This window comes from Salmo trutta, chromosome 4 (genome assembly GCF_901001165.1).
Source record: "Salmo trutta chromosome 4, fSalTru1.1, whole genome shotgun sequence".
Lineage (NCBI taxonomy): Eukaryota > Metazoa > Chordata > Actinopteri > Salmoniformes > Salmonidae > Salmo > Salmo trutta.
In genome coordinates this window covers 8,376,408-8,399,431 of record NC_042960.1, presented here as the reverse complement: position 1 = coordinate 8,399,431, position 23,024 = coordinate 8,376,408, and the positions used below count along the sequence as shown (strand labels likewise).

Below are 23,024 nucleotides of genomic sequence, written 5' to 3'. Positions count from 1 at the left end.
CAGTTTACAGTAGGGCAGCAGGTCAAGTCACCAGGCTAAATCACCAGGTTCTCCTGGTAGAGCAGTGTGGGAGGAGAGGCCTGGTACAGTAGTGGTACAGCTGTCCCCTTTATATTAGTGATGATCTATAAAGCTATTGTGTAGCTTTACAAAGGCGCAACACTAGCTTCATATAGTACGGGAATCTTTACTGGCATCGTTCAGTCAAATACTTGTCATGAGAGTAGGAGTCCCTCATTCCAACCCAACCTTTCAGCAAGCCTGGCTAAGGATGTAACGTCAGGGCTCTGTCTCTTACCTGTCTGCAGGTCCACTGTCTTTGGGTTATAGACGGCAAGGGGTCGGTTCTGTCGAACAGACAGTTTCTTGGACTGCCTGGTGGGGGCAGAGAGCCCTGGGGAAGACGCGCCTGGGACATCTCCAAAGATCTGAAACAAGAAGAGTAAGCGTGTGTGTGAGTGGCGGGGGATACTGTGTGCGCATAATCAAAATTCAACTACTCCCTCAAAGCAAAGCTGGAGCATATTGAGCAGAGGCATGTCCTCATTTGACCCTAGTAAAATGTGTGTTTTGAAGAGCTCACATCTTTCTGACGCAAGTCAGATAGCAAAGCACTTTAGGCCAGCAGCATGGGTAACTCTAGGGACAGTCGAGATGCTCTTTACTCACTTATTGCGCACTAGGAAAACACATTAGATCTTCCTTTGCAACTTACATCAGGGTTAATATAAACTTAGCCCCCGAAACACTAAGACCAAATCCAGTCTAGGGAATAAGGAATCTGCTGAAAGCAGCATCGTGTTTATTAGAGCACCCAACAGAAAACATTTCGCAATAGAAAACAAAAATGACCGTTTTCATTGGACAAACTCTCGGTTTTAGCTCCGTTTAGTGCCTAATGAACAGGAGCCAGAGGTGGCTAGGAGCTGCTGACCCACTCTGACGGGCAGTAGGCCTGGACTGGAGGAGGCTCACTGTACAGCTTGTTTACATACAGACTAACTTCAAATGTGGAGTTGAAAGAAATTAGGCAGAGAGGGAGGGGAGAGAGAGCGAGAGAAAAAGGAAGTAAAAGAAAGTTGAGAAAGAAAAAGGACGATACAGTGAGAGAAATCGGATATGGTTGAGAGCAGCAGAGTTTCAGCAATCTCTCCTCCTCCCATCTCTGCAGATGGATGTGAATGTAAAACACTGTCTGCTAGCATCTGGGGGTATCAACAGTCTGGCAAGAAGGAGAGAGGGGGAGGGAGAGAGAAGGGGAGGCAGGCACTGGGCCTGAGAGGAAAGCTAATGTCTGTCTGCAAAACTCCCTCACCTCTCGTCTCGCAGCTCAGCACTTTACTTTTCTTAAAGCTTCCAATGGTATTACATTCTGGCTCTGACACCAAGTCTTCCATCACCTTGTGGTGTGTATGGTGAAGTTCTAGAACATTATTTATATGGAAGTGTCTCCTCACCAAAACTTTAATTGCTTGATGGTTGAGCGCTTTCTATTGGACTATTAGAAATAGGAGCTCAAAATTAACATGCAATCCATGGTCAATTCATGTTTCAGAGTTTAGGGGTACTCTTGGCATCTTATAGCTGGCCAGAATATTTAGCACAGATCACATACTAATCTCAACCCTTTCTGTTTTGGCTCTGGGAATTGAGCCCCTCTATAGATGTAGGCAGATGATTATTTACATTAAAAGCAGATCACAGTTCTGTAGGTTAGGCAAAGGACCTTGCATGTACCCTTGTAGATGTCATCAAGAGTACCATGACATACTGGATATCGTTTTGAAGCACAAAAAGGGGAAAAGTGAGAATCCCTGCTTTGTAAGTCAACCGCTGGGCAGATGGAATGATGTCAGCCAGGTACTGTAGTCAGCTCAAAGTGATCAACTCTACATTATGTAAAACACATAGATTAAATAGTTTTTATGCTTCTTATCAATAAGCTACTTTACAGTTTCATTTCTTAGAGCCCTAGCCCAAGACAAAACAGGGATTTCAATAAGTTTTACTGTAGTCATAAAATGAAGAATATCACAAACGAGAATATGCTTATATATTGCCTAACATGTTACTCAGAGCAATGTCCTCAAAATCCCATTGCCAGCACCGGAGAAAAGTCTCAGCAGTGCGTTTAGCGGTGGGTTTTAGACAAGCTTTCCTCCTTGCAGCTTTGAGGAACAATATTAGAGGATTGGTCTATAGATGTTACTGTGGTCAGGGGGACAAGCTCAGGAGCAGTGGAGGAAAAAGTACCCAATTGTCATACTTGAGTAAAAGTAATGATACCCTAATAAAATGACTCAAGTAAAAGTGAAAGTCCCAAAGTAAAATACTTCAGTAAAAGTATTTGGTTTTAAATATACTTAAGTATCAAAAGTAAATGTAATTGCTAAAATATACTTAAGTATCAAAAGTAACTTAAGTATTCAAATTCCTTATATTAAGCAAACCAGACGGCATCATTTTTTTAATTTTCTTCTTCAAATTATGGATAGCCAGGAGCATACTCCAACAGACATAACTTACAAATGAAACGTGTTTAGTGAGTCTGCCAGATCAGAGGCAGTATGGATGACCTAAAGATGTTCTCTTGATAAGTACATGAATTGGACCATTTCTGTCCAAAGCTTTCAAAATTAACAAGTACTTTTGGGTGTCAGGGAAAATGTATGGAGTAAAAAGTATATTATTTTCTTAAGGAATGTAGTGAAGTAAAAGTTGTCAAAAATATAAAATAGTAAAGTACAGATACAAACTACTTAAGTATTTTTACACCACTGCTCAGGACTGCGTTCGGACGTCTGTTTAGTTCAAGAGAAGAATCCAGCGGTTACCTTCTCGTGTTGCTCGATGAGGATCTCCACCACAATGTTCTGGAACTTGAGGTCCATGATGGCAGCCACAGTATCCTCCTGGGGCCTCATCAGGGTGGGACCAAACACCACACCCAGGTTGGCCACCGTCATCAGGTTCAACTTACTGTGGGCCGCCACACTGCATGGGGAGACCAGGGAGGATAACAATTCATGAATTCATAGACAATTGATTTAGTGTGCTTGTTCCTGACGTTAAAAATGTTTTACATAGGGGGATACATACACTTTAGAAGGCCTGTATACTATAAAGAATTCAGCTAGAAAATTTGCTTTGAAGATCTGATTACTCCACGTCTGGCAGCTTACTAACATCTGTCTGACAGTTTGCCAAGGAAGGAAGGTGTTGCTACCACCTTGTTATGTCAGAGGTGTCTTGAACAGCATCTCTAGCTTGGCCTCATAGGTGTTAACTAGAGTTCTGACTGACATCATTACCCAGTTCATCACCACTCCATAGATTGATCTTGAACATTGACCTTCTCTCCTAAACTTTTCCTCACTTCAAACTCTAAACTTTTCCAGTTGCCTTTCAGCCGATTCACAGTAAGTGAGCGCTAAATTGGGTTGGTTTTTTTCTAGGGGAGGAATTTTCACTTGACTTTAGAATGACTCTGAAGAGTTGCCAAAAACTGCAGAGATTAGATTCTTTTGGATTCCCATTAGCCTTAAGCCATTTGCCAAAGATAGTCTTACTGGGTTCCTGCACACAACGAAAAAGACAGACAAGACTACAATTTACATGCATTTAAAAACAAAATGTAGTGCGTGTGTGCACATCTATCAGTTTCACATACATCCGTACATACACACAACAAGTAGGTCAAATGCAGGAGAGGCATTGTGCCATGAGGTGTTGCTGCATGTTTTGTTTTTTAAAACAGAAACCTCAAATCAATCCTTTTGAGTTACAACAAATCAAGTGAAAAAAGTCTAAACTTAAGACAAATTAAAATCAGTCATATTAGACCAGTAAAGACACTCCTTAATGTATAAAATGACAAATTGTCATTCAGCAGAGTGATAGTTGAAATGCATTAAAGAGAGCCTTTGCAGACCTAAATATGTCACCTAGTGACAACCTTCCTTTATCACATCTCTCAAACCATTTGAGACAACAGTGTGAAATTTCAGCTTTGCCTCTCTCCCTGCAGGACAAGCTAACACACATACAGTCACACCCCCCCCCCACACACACACAGCCAATTTTAAAATTTAAAAAACTCCAGTCAGAAGAATTTCATGCTGGATAATCCAAATTCAATTGCTGCACTTAAATGCCTTTTTACTTCTACTATGAGTAAACCTGGGGCAGGTTTTCTAAGAAATAAGATCCTCCAGACTTTGATTGCCTCAGGGAATGAGGATTATGTACTTATCTTCAATTTGCTACTATTTAGTTTGTCGTAAAAAATAAGAAGCGAGTTGCTGAGGTAAAACCTTGTAATGTTAGCAAAGATTATTTTGAAATCTCAGATCCTATCTAATCTCTGAAAGGGCGAGTTGTGTAACAGCTAATGGTCCAGTTTGGAGAGAGTGGTAAACCCAGAGGAGCGGGTGGGAAATGGAGGGAGCAGTCCATTTCATTACAGGCATAGAGAACTGGTGAAGCAGTTCAAGCTTCTGACTACTATTGTGGACGGTGGTGGGCTGTTTTAAGAGAGGTGGGGAGGGAGTTCTGCCTGCACTTAGTCGGAACAGAAGATGTGAGAAAGGAAAGATTGATGGGAGGGGAGAGAGACAGAAGAGAGAAAGATGGGGGGGAGGAATGGAACAAGGACAGTGGAGAAAGAGGACGAGTGTAAGGCTGCTAACTCACGTAGCCAGGTGTTTCATCAGTAGCCCCAGGACCAGGCGGTTCTTCTCAGGCAGCTTGTGGACCAGGCAGTGGATGGCTTGGCTACGAGACTCTGGACTACCACCCTCTGTTTAAAAACAGGACAAACAAGGTTATTTGAGAGTCGCTTACAGACATGCCATCATTCTATGTGGACCATGCGGGAATCAAACCCACAACCCAGGTGTTGCTAGCACCACGCTGTAGGTTTCACCATTGCTCTGCAGAAATCCTTTGTTGAACCGAAATTGTTACTTAATGAAGGTAAAACTAAGCATGTTATTTTTCAAATCACAAAAAGTTATTTATGCATATGTACTTTGGATGGAGCCGACATTGACCGTGTCCCCGCTTATAAATATCTGCGCAACTGGATTGACCAAAAGCTATTGTTCTAAAAGTATGTTGATGAGTTAGTTAAGGAATTGAGAATTAAAAGGTTTCTAGAGGAGCAGTTCCTGCCTTTTGTTTAATAGCAGAAAACCAATGAGTATGTCAACATTCATTCTGGTTATTGACTACCGTCTATGAATATACAGCTGCCACTGTATTGAAGCCATTGGACGCAGTTTATCACAGTACATTGCACTCGTCTATAAAGCCCTCTTGCATAAACTTCCACCACACCTCACTGTTAAACTTTAGACGTATAAGTTACTAGACTCTGGGATGGCTAACCCTGGAGAGCCCTTCAAATCTCTAGAGTCAGGAAAATCTGCTTTTAGTTTTTTTGCGCCTCATGTGGAATGATATGCAAAACTCCTTAAAGCTGGTGGAGTTGGTGCCTTTAGGGCAATTCAGATAGACGTTAGAAGGCTTTTTAAATGAAGGCGTTTCATATGATTGTGCCTTGCTTTTCATGTTTTGTTCACGCTTTTCATTTATAGTGTAATGGATGTGTACATGTATAGTGTCTTTGTTGTTGATTGATGTGTATGCAGGGCTCATCTGTGAAAGAGACTTGTCTCAGCCTGACTCCCTGGCTAAATAATACAAAAAAAGGTTAAATAAATACAATTGGAATCCACCCAAAACAGAACAAACATTTGTGTTATTACAGTGCTGTACTATCCATTCCTCAGGTGGCAAGACGCCACAACGGAGAAACTGTACAGCATAGAACGAGAAGGACTTGGAATTCCCCCGTGGTAATCCAACCAAAGACATTTTGGATTGAGCAGCAAGCGCTCTGGTGCAGTCAGATCTCACTCTGGAAGGCGCGGTCACAGTAGGAGACGTGGAACCACCGACTCCGGATCTATTCACTGGAGACACAGGGTCGTCCGTTTTAAATTTGTCGGCAGCTCTAGTCAATATTGGTGCAGTTACAGTAGGGCAATTCCACAGTAACAGTGTGGAGACTCCCATTTTTTTCCACTTTAAAATGTACACCAAACAAAAACCAATGATTGCTAAGTTAAACAAATTACCACACAACTCAATGCACAAGGACGACTTTGGAAATTTTGTAACCTTTTTCAGTGAACACACACGTAGTTGAAGAACAGTGCAGATGCAAAGTTTGGTAACAGAATGACAGCAAAAACAGTCACCGTTTAGCCCAGTACAAGCTACCATACAATAAAGCAATGGATGCCGTTTACATAGGCTTAAATCAGCTAGTGTAGGCTACAATGGGTTTTATCATATTTAAAAAGAAAGCAGTAAAGGGTTAACAGCAAATAAAAAGAGTATGTGATGAACAGCAAACTTCCTGTTTGCCGCTGATATTAGACATGAGTGAATTTTGCCAGGGGATATGTAGGCTACTGTTGCTGGCTATAGAGAGATAGCATTATACTACAGAAGCTACCGTGTAAAAGGGTTGTGATAAAACCCACAAGATCATCCCTTAAACATTTCCTCACACACCCACACACAGGCATCTGATGGCTACTGCCCACACACACAGAAACACAGCCGGCGTGCACCCCCCCATTACTATGGGAACGACACAAATTTGAATAAGGGAATAAAGCTTCTTATGGATGCTGTCATCTTTCAGAAAATATTTATTGCTAATGCATTTTTCTGTACCTGCATTATGAGGGCATTGCAAACGGCTGATAAAAACACTCCATCGTGATCCAATTATGGGACTTGAGGGTAAATCATGTTAGGAGGATCACTCAGGACATGTCAGGCAGGCTATTGGAGTATATAGGGAGAGAAATGTCATGTTTCTCTCCGTTCAAAGTCACTGGGCCATTTGAGGACATTAGTGTAGGATACTAGGATTTATAGTGTTTAACAGGTGGTAACACTTCCTTTTTAAGTTACCTTAAATGCAAAGAACCAAAGGTGACTTTAATGGCAGATGAAGGTTGAATTAAAGTGTGTGTGTGTGTGAGAGAGATGAAGACATCGCTCTGGGTCACATGAAAGGCTTTATGGTTACATGCTGAAGCACTTTTAGAGGAAAACCATGAAAACAAGCCTTTGTTTAGACTCTACAAGATGTGGAACATTAAAAAAAAAGTTACGCTGGCATCCATTTTCCATAGAACTACTGAGACAACGAAAATGATAACCAATCTAACTGCGCTGGGACACTTAGACGATGAATTGTCTCACTGACAAACACTTGCTAGTCATGCACACAGCATTGCACTCATTGATAACGTGCAATAAAATAGAGAAGTATTCCTTTGCTCTGCTCCTACACTCCTGTGAGTAGTTTTACATTTGGTTTGAGAAGAGCTGTATTGTGAGTGAGGACGGCCCAAACTTACTTGCAGGGGCGATGAAGTCTTTGTAGAGTCCATAGGTCATCAGTGGCTCAGGAAGACTCCTAGAGAGAGACAGGAAAGAAAGAACGCATAGAGCAAAAGTGAGAGAAGAGTGAGTGGAAGAGGTGGAGAGCAAAAGAGAGCGCAGAAGAGCGGGAGAATGGTGGGGGGGGAGACAGAAATAGACGCAGCACTGTTTTATAGGGTCTGCACACAATGATTAATGTGGCCATGTCAGGGATGGAATTAGATGGCGCACCATGCCACAGTGAGATAACCAAGTTCTGAAGGTCCTTTCACAGTGCTGCACCAGGCCCTGTGCCAAGGCTACTTAGCCTCCCCTGAGGAACCAGAGGAGGAGAGCGGCTGACCCTCTGGCTCTGCAGCAGGCCAGAGGAAGACAGATGGAGGATGGAGCTGCAGGACGATTTACAGTAAATCTACTGTCTCTACTGCAGACTTAAGCCTGTAATAAGGTTTCAGTTGACTCAATAGATGAGTTTAATTACATATGATTGGACGGTTTTCTAGATTGTTAGATTGCTTGTGTAAAAAAGTAACACATTTTATCATATGTGTGCAATGTATAAATGACAGTCACATTAACAGCTGCAATATCTCAGTAGCAATCTAAATGTTGTCTTAATTATAATTTAGCGAGTGCTTATAAAAGTGTATTAATATGCATGGGTGAGTTGGAAATGTGTTTTTTGCATATACCTACTCTCCCTGAGACACCATTGGAGAATGCAGCAGGGTCTGCCACCATCAACGGACACACTGGAGAAATTAGGGTTAAGTGCCTTGCTCAAGGGCAGACAATCCCTGAGCCGACAGGATGGAAAATCTAACTAGCAACCTTTCGGTTACTTGCCCAACACTCTAATCCCACTGGCTGACTGTCAAGTTGCATTATGAAACAGGAAAAACTCCTTTACATAAACAAGGCAGTTCGCTGCCTGGGACCAGATCTATTTCTGCAGTCATGCCAATTTACAGCAATTTTTTATTGAACCTTTATTTAATTAGGCAAGTCAGTTAAGAACAAATTCTTATTTACAATGATGGCCTACCCTGGCCAAACCACGGACGACGCTGGGCCAATTGTGCGCCGCACTATGGGACTCCCGATCACGGCTGGTTGTGATACAACCCAGGAAAACCCGGGTCTGTAGCGATGCCCCTAGCACTGCATTGCAGTGCCTTAGTCCGCTGCACCACTCGGGAGGCCAACGAGCATAGGAGTTGGCAAGAGCTCACAAACAGATCTGGGACCAGCCTGGGAGAGAGTCAGTCCCATGACCCACAGCATGCAACATCAAACTACTTTCCTGTGAGGGTTGCAGGAGGGCAGCAAAACCTGGCCAGTCACAACACACAGTGCCGTGACTTCTGACCTGCTCCTGTTAGCCTCAGACTGATACCATTCCAGTTCCCATGCTTTGACATTGACCACTGAGCTAAAATTCTCTATTTATTGTTATTCAATTGATGGAAAAATGGACTTGGCTCCAAGTTTATTATTTAATAGGCTATATGGCAATTGCACTGGTGAACTTGCCAATCTTTTATAATTTCATTTTGATAACTAAACCTTTTACGGCACATGGGGTACTGAACAAGCGTAATGAACTAATTCCAAAACAAGTGCAGAAGAAAGTGTAACAGACTGGCCTGGGGTTAACAATAAGATGGCTGTAATTTTATTCAGTAAATCGCTCCATAACGAACCAAACCTCTAACAACCCTTCAGTTTATGCAGCACTACAGTATGCAAATATCACTCATTAGTTTACATTGGATACCGTAATTGCATTGGCGTCAGAATATGCAGTGCGAGTTTGCTTCAGTTAGCTAACAGAACTTTGGCTTAGCTTTTAGGGTACATTTAACTTGTTACCTTGCAGAGTGTTATAATGTCAAATCTCAGACTCAGTTAAATTGCCATTTGAAAAAGCAAGCAATAACTTAATCTATATAATCGATTGCCTCATGGACTAAAAAACAGGATTCCTTTAATATGTGGTATCCAACCTAATTTGAGTGATTGATTTGATCAGAGAAACAATGACACTAAAATCCCTATCATGCTAATGTATTCATATCACTGCTTGGTTGTGTGGCGGTAAATTATTTGTAGTTAAAATACCTGCCACAGGCCACCATTTTGTTTTTCACCTAGTCACCTAATCAATACATTCTAAGACGGATGATAAACTATGTGAAGCCAGGGATGCAGCTCTTCTTCCTAGAAAGTGGCCAAGACTCCCTACCAATTACCAAGTGCGTCTCAGGTCAACAACGGATTTCCTAGAACACACAGCGACTGGGAATAATGAAGTCAGAGAGACGGGGTCGGTTGATGAAGTGGATTGATTATGTGTCTGAATTTAAATGCATGGATGTCTATGCGGCAATGTGAATGACCTGTTGCATTGCAGGAGTTGAGCTCCAGGAAATTATTTTATGCTTCTACCCCCGGAGTAGAATAACTTCAAACTCAGACAATGACGAACAGTTAGAATAAAGTCTCCACAGCTTGCTAATTGCTAATAAGACATAATAGCCTACATGAATACATAACCTAGCGATTATGTAGCAGACTGAGTTATTTATACACAAAGGATCCTTACCTCAAATACAGCTTTAGTGTGCTGGTGATGGTTTTCACATCCCAGTCCTCACACGTAGACAGATCCACATCGTTACTCTTCTCATCTGTAATGACACCAAAACATTCCAAAAGGTTTTAAACTCCAAAACATAATCAACAAATTATACAAAGCACCAATACATTTTTTTACTTTAGTAGAGTACACTCCAATTCCCATGATACCCTGAGCCTAAACTTGTTTTGTAGGTCAACTAGTGTGTTGTAACTTAACCCTACGGTGAAGTGAACGGCTGCAAAGAAGCTAAAATATGAATAACGTGAATTGTGTCTTATGTGGATAAAAGCATTGCAGTAGTCTTGAGGAGCAGTTCTGCCCAGTGGTGATTGCTGGCTGGCTTAAAGTATACCCTTCTCACACTACTGAGTCAAACTGGACCGAGCCAAGCTTAACTATACTGGGCTGACCTGATGAATAATCCACCATAGTTGTGTATGTTTGAGTCAGAGGTTGGTGCGAGGCCAAGCCCCAGGTCACCAGGAGGTCTCCAAGGGGTTAGACTTGGTGGGAGGTAGGTTGCTGCTCCAGGCCATTTATTTACTTCATTTGACTGTATCCCTTCGGTACTAAAACCAGAAGGGCTGTGTTTATTTACCCACAGAACAGTGGCCTGTCCAACATCAACGGGCTGGACCAAATGTTTTCCTAGAAGGCCAACAGCCAAATGTGTGTGTACACAGCTACAGATGGTGGGAGAGTGGTGTGTGCCTGTCTTTTAGCTACTGTAATGCGCACATCCAAATATGAACTAACCCACATAGTACTCTGTTACAGATATATTGGGACATGACTGACTCTACATTAGTAGTATCCAAGTCCTTTTACCTCTTTATTCCCAGCTGTAAAATATCCATTCTCTATGCTAAGCTTTATGAGTTCTGTCAATTCACTGTTATCAGATTTGTGAGCACAGTGGGAAAATAATGTGATCCACTTCTGCCGCTTTGGCCTCGTTCTAACCCCTCCATTGAACTGGAGTTGAACATACACTGATATGGCTGTTGGTGAAATGCTTGTGTTTTATGGTTAACCGTGTTGAGGGAATGAAAAAGGACGGTTAACGTCACAAAGACAACATGTCCAAATTAATGACTGGTGACCTGAATCGCAACTCTCAGAGTTACCTGCGTCCATATGTTATTTGAAAGAAAACAGATACTAATTGAACCCAGTCTACACCACCAGACAGTGTGCTAATGGGCTGTGAAGTATGAGTCGGCAGGTTCAGGTGGGAAGTTTGGAGTGGGCTCTGGGACAGCCTGGTGGCAGACTGGGTTTGTTGCCATTCAGATTCAGAACACACAGCCGACTAGACACAGATGGTGTCTACTAGAGAGGGCAGTCGTCGAGAGGGAGAGTGGGAAAGGTAATAAAGGGGGGGGGTAGAGGATAAAGAAGAAAGATGAGGGGGATTAAAGAAGAACATGAGAGGACGGCGGGGTAGAAAGTGTAGGAGAGGGAGAGCAAGAAAGAGCGTTTAGAGGAGAATGGCAAAGAAAATCAAATTTCCAGCTCCCGCTGAGCGACTCAAGTGAAGTCCCTGCAAGGACGGCCGGGTGCAGGCAGGAAGGGGGCCTCAGGCACCCCTCGGCTACTTGAATGCCAATGCGTTACCAGCAGCACTTGTTGCACTCTAAGCCTTACATCGTCGTCTAAGTCGCAGGAAACCATTACTCTGAATACTACTAAATAGACCAGACAGGGTGCACAATGCCTACTGTATTATTTAACTGTCCATGGTTCCAGATTTTTATGAAACATGACCTATAATTAATTACAATATGAGTGAAATCGTTTTCCTCCCCCTAAAATGTAATTAAGCATGTTAAAAAAGCAGCTTTTGGGTGTTGGACTGGTGTGGTCATACCCCAACAGAATGGTGTGGGCGTATACCAGTCGTTAAAAACATTAATGCGAGCAGACCACCGATTGGCCAGCTAATCCTACACAGGATGACATTGACAAAATAGCAGGTCTTTTGTTGGAGATACAAGTTTGAGGTGGCATTATTTGGGCAGGAGTTAACAGAATATTAACTTAAGTGATTTTCACTGGACAGTTACTTTAAAGGGTGATAAATGAGCATGTCTTACCAATCATTAGGCTAAGGAGCTTCTGGACTTTGGAGCTGACCCCCACCACTCTGTATAGGCCCTGGTCATTGATACCTGACAACAGACAACAGTTTACATGGCCCTTAATAGCACAAACAAGCATAAGAGAATTAATGGATAAACTTTGAAAATACAGTTTTACTCAAATCAAAAAGGTGGGCTTCGTCACCGAGTGTACAAAATATTAAAGACACCTGCTCTTTCCATGACAGACTGACCAGGTGAAAGCTATGATCCCTTATTGATGTCACTTGTTAAATCCACTTCAATCAGTGTAGATGAAGGGGAGGAGACAGGTTAAAGAAGGATTTTTAAGCCTGGAGACATGGATTGTGTATGTGTGCCATTCAGAAGGTGAATGGGCAAGACAAAATAGTGCCTTTGAACAGGGTATGGTAGTAGGTGCCAGGAGCACCAGTTTGAGTGTCAAGAATTGCAACACTGCTGGGTTTTTCACGCTCAACAGTTTCCTCTTTATCAAGAATGGTCCACCAGCCAACTTGACAACTGTGGGAAGCATTGGAGTCAACATGGGTCAGCAACCCTGTGGAACGCTTTCGACACCTTGTAGAGTCCATGCCTCAACGAATTGAGGCTTTTCTGAGGGCAAAAGGGGGTGCAACTCAATATTAGGAACGTGTTCTTAATGTTTTGTACACTCAGTGTATATGTTGCACCACTACCTGGAAAGTATGAACAGTGACCACAGCACAAGATATGACTGGATATTGGTCCAAGTCTGCCCTCATGTGTTAAAAGGGAGATATCACAACATTTCACAAAACCCTCTTTACCGCTCTACCCTCTAGCCCAGGGGTGGGCAAACTGAGTAAAAAATAACCATTGGCCACCCTTGAACCGCTAAAACTTGAGAGAAAGTACGTATTAATAACAGATTTACATTTTCAAATAACTGCCCTTTTTCTGGACCATAAATTGCTTGACAGCCAAATCAGTCCAGGAAAAAATGTGCGGCCCTCCCCTGAAATTTGAAACCCCGACCCCCGCCGAGACAAAATTAACAGCCACCCCTGCTCTAGCCAGTCAGCTAACCTCACAAAGTACGCTTCTGTAGGCTTTATATTGCCTAGGCCTTCAATTGTCATCATGCATTGTCTTACCTCTTGTCTCAATGGCGTTGATGGCATTCTTCACAAATGACAATCCTACGTCATCTAGCTGTGCATCGACTGCAGAGTCATGACAACAGTTATTTAATTATCCATGTCATTTGAATTTGAAGATCAGGGGCTTCTAATCATTGTATACTTACTTCCGCGTTCTTTTGAAAACGTTTTACCCAAGTACTGCCCAGCCTGTAAAAAAAATGCATTATATGTAGCTTTCCACAGATCATTTGATATCCAAGAGGTTACCACAAACCAAAAAAAAGACTTCTGCTGGCATTAATGTACCACTTTCATAGAATTTCAGTAGCGTTCAATAGACAATATAAACTACAGTGGAGCTGTCAGGGTGACGTGGTTACTCACTGGTTCTTTCCCACCCATGGCGTGAATCCAGAACTTGTGGTCATCTTCCGACAGCGACTGGACCGTGAGGACCGTTCCCGGTCTGGGAACAGAACACACAATTATTTATTGTAATAGCCTTGTGATTGTTTTTTTTAAAATGGCGTTTGGGTTTGTTCCATTTTCAATTATGGCTGCTGTATGACAAACGAATTTCACCCTTGGGGATTGTAAAGTACAGTCAATCTCATCTAATTTTCTCTGTCAGACTGGGCCTGGGGTTCCAACAAACTACTATTACTACTAAGTCAATTCATGTGTCTAAGACTGATCTAGAGTCAGTCCTAAAATGTGCCAGAGGGGCTGGGCTCATAAATAGCAAAATTACAGGAATACCTGAGCTTCATTTACCCCACTTTTTATAATAGGCTACCACATCAGGCTAACCCTAACCTGTTGGACTCAGATACCAAATACCTTACATCTGCAGGCTGACAAGCAGGCACCAGGGGTGCAACACAAATTTCAATCCCTCTAAGCTTGGGGGTTGCTGTTGCTAATAATACCCCAGACAGAATAGCAGTTTGGTTCAGCGGAGTGACAAAAGAGCCATATCTATTACAACCAAGTGTAGCGGAGGAGCATAGAGAATCCTCTCAGCTATGTGGCGGGGCCATCTTCCATGACAAATCCTCTCCAACCCAACCCCGTGTTAGGCTAGGGAGAGCAGCTCTCTCAGCTCTACTGTACACAGGACCTGTGTGGAGCGAAGGCTCCAAGCAGAACTGTTAAATGGGGAGTGTTACTGTGTATTTGGGAAGGCTGCCAACAGTGCATGAATAAGCTACAAGTGTGGCAATGTAATCACATTTTCCAGGTCTAATGGCATAAACACCCCCCCCCCCCCACCCCACGGTACTGACCGACCCCCCTGGTTTATGCACTAAATGTATGAGTCAGTGACGTCTGGCGATCTTGAGGGGAATCCATCTAAAAATCCCCCTTATTTCCTTGATGAGACGAGATACTTTAACAGGTGGTTGTGGAAGTGTGTCTTACCAGAGAGAATACATGATGACTAAAGTGATTGAGAAGTGCAATGGTGTAGTGCGACGCGACGACATACCGGTCTGTGATTTCTATATCGAGACAGAACCGCCTGTCCAGCATATCTGTGGTTTTGCGGACGCAAGACTTGAGGGTGACCGACTCCGTCTCGCCCTGAGGGAGAGAATCACTGTTCAGAGAGCCTGTTCTGATGGCAAGAAAGAGAGTCGTTCCTTGTAAAAATGACTACAGACTGGACTTTAAATGCGGGTTTCAATAGTAATTGTCGATTTGACAAATTATGACTTCATAGGTGTATTTGAATAGGGATGGATACACACATTGAATAACCAATCATTTGATGTGCTACTTGGACCATACTCTGTATAGCTCCCAAAACCTGTCTTTGATTGTATGGGTCAAGACTCACCATCTTTCCTCCTGACCTGTGATCAAAGGTGACCATGTGTAGGATTTTCTGTTCCTTCACAAACGTGCAGTAACGCTTCACCCAACTGGAACCAAAAGGAGGGGGCCCTGGGGACAAGAACACACATTTCATAGTAAAACAATCAGTTTAAACTGCCCTTCTCCCCTCTTGGACACACACGTCGTTCCTCTATCCTTACGTTTCTCCTGGACGTAGAGGTATCCTTCGCTGCTGATGGGGCTGGTCTGTCTGTACTCCTGGGGAACCTCTCTTATCCTCTTCATCAGCTCAAACACCTCCACCCGCGTGCCCTCAAACCGACTCCGTGTCTATATGGGGGACGGGTCTTGTTACTATCGGGTCAAGCTGCAAAGCCGGAGGTACGGTAACTTCTCTCCAACCTGATTTAAAATTAACCCCAACCTTGTCTATTCGCCTAATCTTATGCTTAACCCTAACCTTAAATTACGTTTTTTTTGGTCAAGTTTCACAACGTAGTACATTTTGACTACGGGGAGACACACCCAAGGAAAGAAAACACCCCATGTGACCCCTAGCTAAAACGGTCATGCAGGGGTCAATCACACAATGCAAAGCCACTGGAAAAGAAAATGTGCACAGCTCCCTTTGGAAACTCCCCTGACAGTAGGTGAAAGTGAAAGCTTGGGGGTCAAAGAAAATAGTCAAAACACTAAGACTAACCCAAACACAATTAACAATAGCGTGAGTCAAAAAGAAAGAGCCTCGAGTACCTAGGGAAAGTCCCAGTAGAAGCAGACCAGCTTTATAGATATTATATTACAAGCCAACATTCAACAACTTAATAAATAATCCTAAAATTGATGGAAATTATCATCACCTCATTTAAAATGTCATTTAGCAGACACTTTTATCCAGAGAGATTTACAGGCACCATTAAGGTGAAATGCCTTGCTCAGACACCTGCCACCTACCTATATTTACACCACTTTGTTTCATACAGTATACTGACATCCTTGTACTATGTGGTTAAAACTAGAATCCTTAATGGTGAAAAAGCCATGTCAGTTTGGGCTATTACAACAAAACAAGTTACTGCAAATCACAACCCCCCCCCAAGACATCATTGCATCTCGATAGAAGAACAGAATCTGCACTGCAAAAATTATGAACAAAAACAAAAGGTGCTGGGGGCGGACAGTGGCGCTGTTTCCCCTAATGGGGATTCCATCTTTAAATAGAAATCTAATAAGACGCGGGTGACGACTAATGTCTCACATTTTGTATATTGATCTGTAAGGCTTTCTTGTAGTGGTTAAAGTCATTGGCCAGCTCAAATCCCTGGTGGTAGAAGGTGAACACGGTCTGAAAGAACGCCAGCATCTGGGGAGAGAAAGAAAACATGGGATACAATGAAGAGTACAATGACATTTGCATTGTAACACGAGTCTGTCGACACTTCTCACATTCACTTCTCAGGGGTTTACGTGGAGTGAAGACATTGAAAAATCAGTTGAAGTCAAGAGCTGGTTTATAAAACACTTCATTTGACTGCTAGGGAACCTATATAAAACACTAACTGTGGTGTACACTAAGTTAATGAGCACTGTAAAGCAGAACTGCTGACCAGGCTAGGCAAGTACTAAAGGTGCATTCGCCAGCAGTTCTCTCACTCACTGGATCCAAATGTCATATGATGCAAAACTCATCATACTGGCTGTGTTTCTGCCTGCTTGAACGCAGAACAGCGCAGATACAAATGAAAACATTAAAATGACTCCCCCCTCCACAAATCGATAGAACATCACTCAGATGTACAAATACAATGGAACAAAAAAAATGGTGACTATTTCCTTTAAGACACATTGGGTGTACAAGAGACAGTGTACAAAACATGAACATGACAGCTTTCACCTGGTCAGTCTATGTTAGACCCACTTTAAATCAGTGCAGATGAAGGGGCGGAGACAGATTAAAGAAGGATTTTTAAGGCTCGAGACATGGATTGTGTATGTGTGCAATTCAGAGGGTGAATGGGCAAGACAAAAGATTGAAGTGCCTTTGAACGGGGTGTGGCTGTAGTTTGTCGAACTGCAACGCTGACGGATTTCCCGCTCAACAGTTTGTGTGTATCAACAATGGTCCACCACCCAAAGGACATCCAGCCAACTTGACAACTGTGGGCTGTGCAAACAATATTAGGAAGGAGTTAATGTATTGTCCACCCGGTGTAGAGTGTGTGATTATGTATTTTCTAACACTCACTGGCTCCACACAGTCAAACTTCTTCCTCTCCTGGATCTCCTGCAGTTTACACACATAGTCCAGAGACTCCTCCTGGAAGTGCTGTCTAATGGTCTCCACCTGGCTGTCCGCCTGCACAACAGAGAGAGAGAGCGAGAGAGAAAATGTCAGCGTTATTATACAGTAGAGTCAGGTCTCTACACAGACAGATGAGATCACAGCCTAGCTTCAGTTGTATTGGATTCAGACAGAGTCCCGCAGACAGAGAAAGGATGAGCAATGAGAAAGTCTCTTTTTTGATAACTTTGGTAAAGAGTTTGAAGGGCTAAGACACTGATGACATGTGGCGTATGACAGCCCCACCCCCAAAAAAGTGACCAATCAACTGGCGAGTTTATTGTTTGGTTGGATAATAAGCTAATTGATTAGGCTACATGGTTTGTTGACTGGATCTTCACAACATCCCAGTATTCAATGTTATTTACTACTTTAGTGTAGTGTGTTCAATATGCTATTGTGTTCAATCCAGTGCATCAGTTTTTCCATTAGCGGCTGGTAGTTTTTCCATTAGTGCCATAGGTTGGGCCTGTGCCTCGGGCCCGTCACATGACAAGTGTACAGTATGACATCAGATTAGTTGAGGGAGTTGAGCCGGTGCCTCGCAGCTACAAGGCTGTGAACACTATATATTCTACTGTGCCCTGATTTCAATCTCTGTTCCAAACACAGAACCCTGGGGTCTGTTCAGGAGGGTATCACAACACAGAAATGTAATGCATATAACAGATGATTGGCTCTCAAGTAGAATTTAGAATTGTGTCAGCTTTCTTTACATTTCTACCTGAAATGTCCAGAAAGTTTAATCTCACTGAATACACCACAAGAGTCAGTGACTGAAGAACAGAACAGTTCCCACAAGGGCAATCTATAGGATACAAAATACAATTGTTAAGTGAGGGGAGTTTAGGTTATATTACATATGCAATCTGGTACTAGATTGTGTGTCTAAGGTACTATATGGTAAGTTTAGTATATCCTTATACAAAGGACAGCTCCACAAGCCTTCAGTGAAATACATAACCTTTAATGATAACCAAAAGGGTTTGTTTTTCCATTACCAACCCCAATATAATCAACACTGTCTGTAAAGCTTGATACTGTATTTACATTCTCAGGATGTCTTGAGGCGCTCCAAAAGCTACTGCCTCAGAGGTACGACCTTGGTGGCTGGTACAGAAACACTGAACATGACGTTCCTTTCCGAGCAGGAAAGAGAAACTCACTCCGTACTCTAACCCTAGGGCTGTGGACAGTCACACCGCTCCACACACTTCAGCACAGTGCTACAGAGATGAGCCAAGTCTGTGTGCATCCCAAATGTCACCCTATTCCCTACAGTGTATAGGGCTCTGGTCAAAAGTAGTGCGCTATACAGGGAATAGGGTGCCATCCTATGGGTCAGGATTCAGGAACTTCTCCTTAAGCAAATATCCTTCCAGCCATTTTGGGGTTGGGAAGATGTTGGGGCCCGTCTTTTCGGCCCGTTTCCCATTTTCCGTAAATATACGCACGAGAGCGAGGGTAAAAGTGTTAAACACAGTACCTCCTGTAGCTGCGGTTCCTTCTTCTTTGCTGACATGTTCAAAAGCTTTTCCAAGGAGCTGTAGTACTTCTCAGTTTCCTTCTCATACTTCTTCCTTTCTGCCTTAAAAGGGCATAGTATAGAGGAACAGAATGAGAAAGAGCATGGTAAGAGAGAGAGATAAGAGAAGTGAGCAGGACAAACGTCATCTTAATATTGCATTAGTTTCACTGACCAAAGGAATGTTCAGAACATAATATCAAGAGGTACACATTACAATTAAAAATGGAGTTGGAACTGTGTCTCTAGACAGGCATTTTGATAAAAGTTAATGGCTAATAACCTTTTCACATTACTGTGCCGACCCAAAACGTACTTATCTGGCACTGATATTTTCATTTCACATTCCTCTTTCCAGCATGGTTTCTGCAACTATGGTGGATGCACAACCAGGCAACAGTGCAGTACACCTTGGTTTGGCTCAGTGTTGTGAAAAGGGTATTACTTTAAAGCTGTGTTCAGAGCACACAGGATTGTGCTTGTAAGATCATTAACAAGCAGACTGCATTAAGCAGTGTAATGGTATATGATAAGAGTACCTTGGCTGAGCCCAGTTGCTCTTTTCTGAACTTCTCCAGTGGTTTCATTAGCGTTTCTGTAATATTCCTCATCTAAGAGAGCAAGAGATAAGACATGACCATATTAGGACATATTCCACAAAAGTGTTTCATTTATTCACAGGTACAGTGTTAGGCTGGACTTACACTCTACTAGGCATTCTCTGTAGAAGCTCCACAAGCTCAGCATGGAGATTTCAGTGCATGCCAACATTTCTAACTTTACGGAAGCATCAGTGACGTACTGCCAAGAGGACCGCTTGAGTGTAAACCCAGCCTAAGAGGCGGCAGGTAGCCTAGCGAAAAAGGACAAATATAAGCACCCTCCGATTTGACATAACATTCCAATGGAAAGCCAAAGGTCATTAACCCACTGCAAGTATTGTGACAGCATAAAGTCAGTGAAAATTGCCTGTTGTTGTATAACTTTTTACAAGCATCCACAACACATTCAAGTACACTAGTCCCACAGTCACATGACGGCTGAAAATCAACGGGGCATGTCCATGTAAAAGGACCCATGAGCACCAACATGTGAAGCTCATAGGAGCATGTCAAATCAAAGCTAGAGTTCTATATTTTTTGTTGTTGAAATCAAGGCATATATACACTTGTCAACCATTTTCCCCATCCTAAAAATGTTGATAAAGCAAAGATTTTGATTTCTGGTTTTCTTAAAAAGGTATTAGAAATACATCAAAACAGTATAATGTTGAATTAAAGTAGTTGGCAGGGGTCTTTAATATCAACACATATTTTGGAGAAAGAACTGCCTTCTGTAAGTTTAATAAACTTTGCCTTGTGACTTGAAATTCCATTACCAGAAACTCGCATATCTTTAAGATATTTTCAAATTTCTCTCCCTCATGAGGGAGGATAATGAAAGTTCAGAAGTCATAAGGTAGACCTATCAATTGTTTATGAAATATGAAGTGATTAAAAAATCAGTGTCACAAATCAGAGTTGGGTTCACAAGTTTGGACAGCACAGTAGAGTACACAGCAGAGAACACTAGAGTTGCACACACTAATGTACACTACTCACTGAACTCTACCATACTGAGGGTAAAAAACATTAGGAACACGTTCCTAATATTGAGTTGCACCCGTTTTCCACTCAGAACAGCCTCAATTCATTAGGGCATGGACTCTACAAGGTGTCGAAAGCATTCCACAGGGATTCTTGCCCATGTTGACTCCAATGCCTCTTGCAGTTGTCTCAAGTTGGCTGGATGTCCTTTGGGTGGTGGACCATTCTTGATACACACAGGAAACTGTTGAGCGTGAAAAACCCAGCAGCGTTGCCATTGACACAAACTGGTGCGCCTGTCACCTCCTGCCATTTCCAGTTCAAAAGGCACTTAAATCTTTTGTCTTGCCCATTTACCCTCTGAATAGCACACATACACAATCCATGTCTCAGTTGTCTCAAGGCTTAAAAACCCTTTAATCCATCTCCTCCCCTTTATCTACACCAATTGGTCTTTTGACCAATCACATCAGATGTTTTTGCATCAGAACTGATCTGATTGGTCAAAAATACCAATTAGTGAAGAAAATGTCAGAACTGGGATGCCTCTCTAAATGCACCCATAGACATGTACGACCGGTTCAGATTTGGTCTCGTTTGGGGGCAGAGCTCATTAAAATAATAGCCAGCGTGTAGAATAATACCCAAATATGCAAAGGAGGATATTGCATATTTATACCTTGTGTACCTAGTTAGGATACGTCACCATGAAAAGAAAGACATTCATATCCATAATTATTCATTTCTGGGTAGTACAGATCAGGGACCCATGATGAAATTCCGTTCCCTCAATTCCACTTCACTTACTGTAGTTCAATAACCACAAGAGATTCTCAAAGTCAATGTGTCATGTCATAGTTGACAATTATTTTGCAAACATCATGTAATCTTAATTCGGAGCAGCTATTTAAGAGTTTTGGGGAATTGTGGACCCAAACTTTGCATCTGCACAGTTTCAGTATATGTGTTTTTGTAAAATAGTTCAGTGTAAATTGTTAAAAGTAGTTCTTGTGACTAGAGTTGTATGGTTTGTTAAAGTTTGAATTCAAGTTTGAAATATTAAGTGAAGAATCGGAGTCTCAGCGCAATTCCGTTACCGTGGAATTGCCCTGGGTTGATTCCAGGACATGTCTGGGCCTGCCTGCCCACCCCACAGTCCTCTGCTGTGGGCTGCGATGTTATCCCATACTGCTATGCGATGCTGGGGCTGAACCAGGCCCTGGTAGAGACGGTTACACGGCAACGATAGACACTATCTATAGCGCAAACAGTACATAACATGCATTGTAAACATTCAGAACATAACCTATTCTGATTGCAAGGGGTCAGGGAAGTAAAACAATAGTATGGAATGGTGTTTCAAAATGCCATACTGCATCTGTAGCTAGCTACCATATTTTAAAGGGTTGCACACATTGCACCGAAGATGGCTCTCCCATTCGTCTAGCGATTGTTCAGCGCACTGTTGCGCGACTTTACACGTTTAAATATATATATATTTTTTTAAGTTAGCACTAGGTTCGCAAGTACTCACGGCAGGCAAACACTATTGATGTGTATGAGCTCTTAGAACTCCCAGAACAAGCCATAGGCTGCATTACAGGAGAATATAAATAACACTACATTATCTATGTTGCATGAGTCACCAAGAGACCACAACAAGATATAGCCTAGCCCTTGATTAAAACATTGACTCAGCAACACCTACAGTAAATAGAGGTATGGAGGAATAGGGACAATAGAGCCAGGAGCCTTGAGGGATAGTATTCTGTGAAACGGAGACGCCCATCTGCTGACACAACACCGTGACTCAACGAGAGAGGCTGGGTTGGTTGCAAACTCCAGGGTTACCCTACGCTGCATCCCAAATAACACTATATTCCCCATGTAGTGCACTACTGTTGACCAGAGAAGGAATAGGGTGCCATTTAGGACAGACCCAGTCTTTTCTGCATGGGTAGAAAACACTAACAGGCTACATTTACAACATTCAGTCCAGCTGTAACTTCCTCTATACAGTATAGCAGATGTAACTGAACTTTAACATGTGTCACTGTAGTGTACCAGTATAGCACTACACATCACAGTGAGTGTTGAATGACTCCATTGACTCTGGTATGTCAAGTCTTCTGAGGTTGTGTTTAATGGTTCTCTGTCCCACCACCTCCAGAGGAGAGGTGGGGATAGCACTGACAGTGACCCTTGGATAGGTGCAGTGAAGGTGGCTCTGCCTCCTCTCCTCTGGGTCATGTTCATTAGACACCAATCAGAAAAAAGACAGCAGGGACTACCCAGACTTGTCTAATTAGAAACATTTTATTTTCCAATAAGTTGCTACGGTGTGCCCTAATGAACATGACCCTGGTGTTACAACAGAGGCATCGCTCAACCCTCCACCC

At 42.6% G+C, this 23,024-nt stretch overlaps 1 protein-coding gene across 1 annotated transcript in view; it reads right to left on the bottom strand.

The window, feature by feature from the left end:
• Positions 1–23,024, bottom strand: part of arhgap10 (Rho GTPase activating protein 10) — a 60,591-nt gene that overhangs the window by 15,814 nt on the left and 21,753 nt on the right. Inside the window, exons 4-19 of the mRNA XM_029749727.1 lie at positions 19,579–19,650; positions 19,001–19,102; positions 17,419–17,529; positions 16,432–16,536; positions 15,374–15,503; positions 15,175–15,281; positions 14,824–14,918; positions 13,719–13,800; positions 13,499–13,541; positions 13,347–13,415; positions 12,205–12,279; positions 10,073–10,157; positions 7,443–7,501; positions 4,693–4,798; positions 2,835–2,994; positions 299–428 (exon numbers count right to left, since the gene is read on the bottom strand). Of these exons, the coding sequence (XP_029605587.1) occupies positions 299–428; positions 2,835–2,994; positions 4,693–4,798; positions 7,443–7,501; positions 10,073–10,157; positions 12,205–12,279; positions 13,347–13,415; positions 13,499–13,541; positions 13,719–13,800; positions 14,824–14,918; positions 15,175–15,281; positions 15,374–15,503; positions 16,432–16,536; positions 17,419–17,529; positions 19,001–19,102; positions 19,579–19,650 (1,531 nt within the window). The remainder of the gene's footprint in view (positions 1–298; positions 429–2,834; positions 2,995–4,692; positions 4,799–7,442; positions 7,502–10,072; positions 10,158–12,204; positions 12,280–13,346; positions 13,416–13,498; positions 13,542–13,718; positions 13,801–14,823; positions 14,919–15,174; positions 15,282–15,373; positions 15,504–16,431; positions 16,537–17,418; positions 17,530–19,000; positions 19,103–19,578; positions 19,651–23,024) is intronic.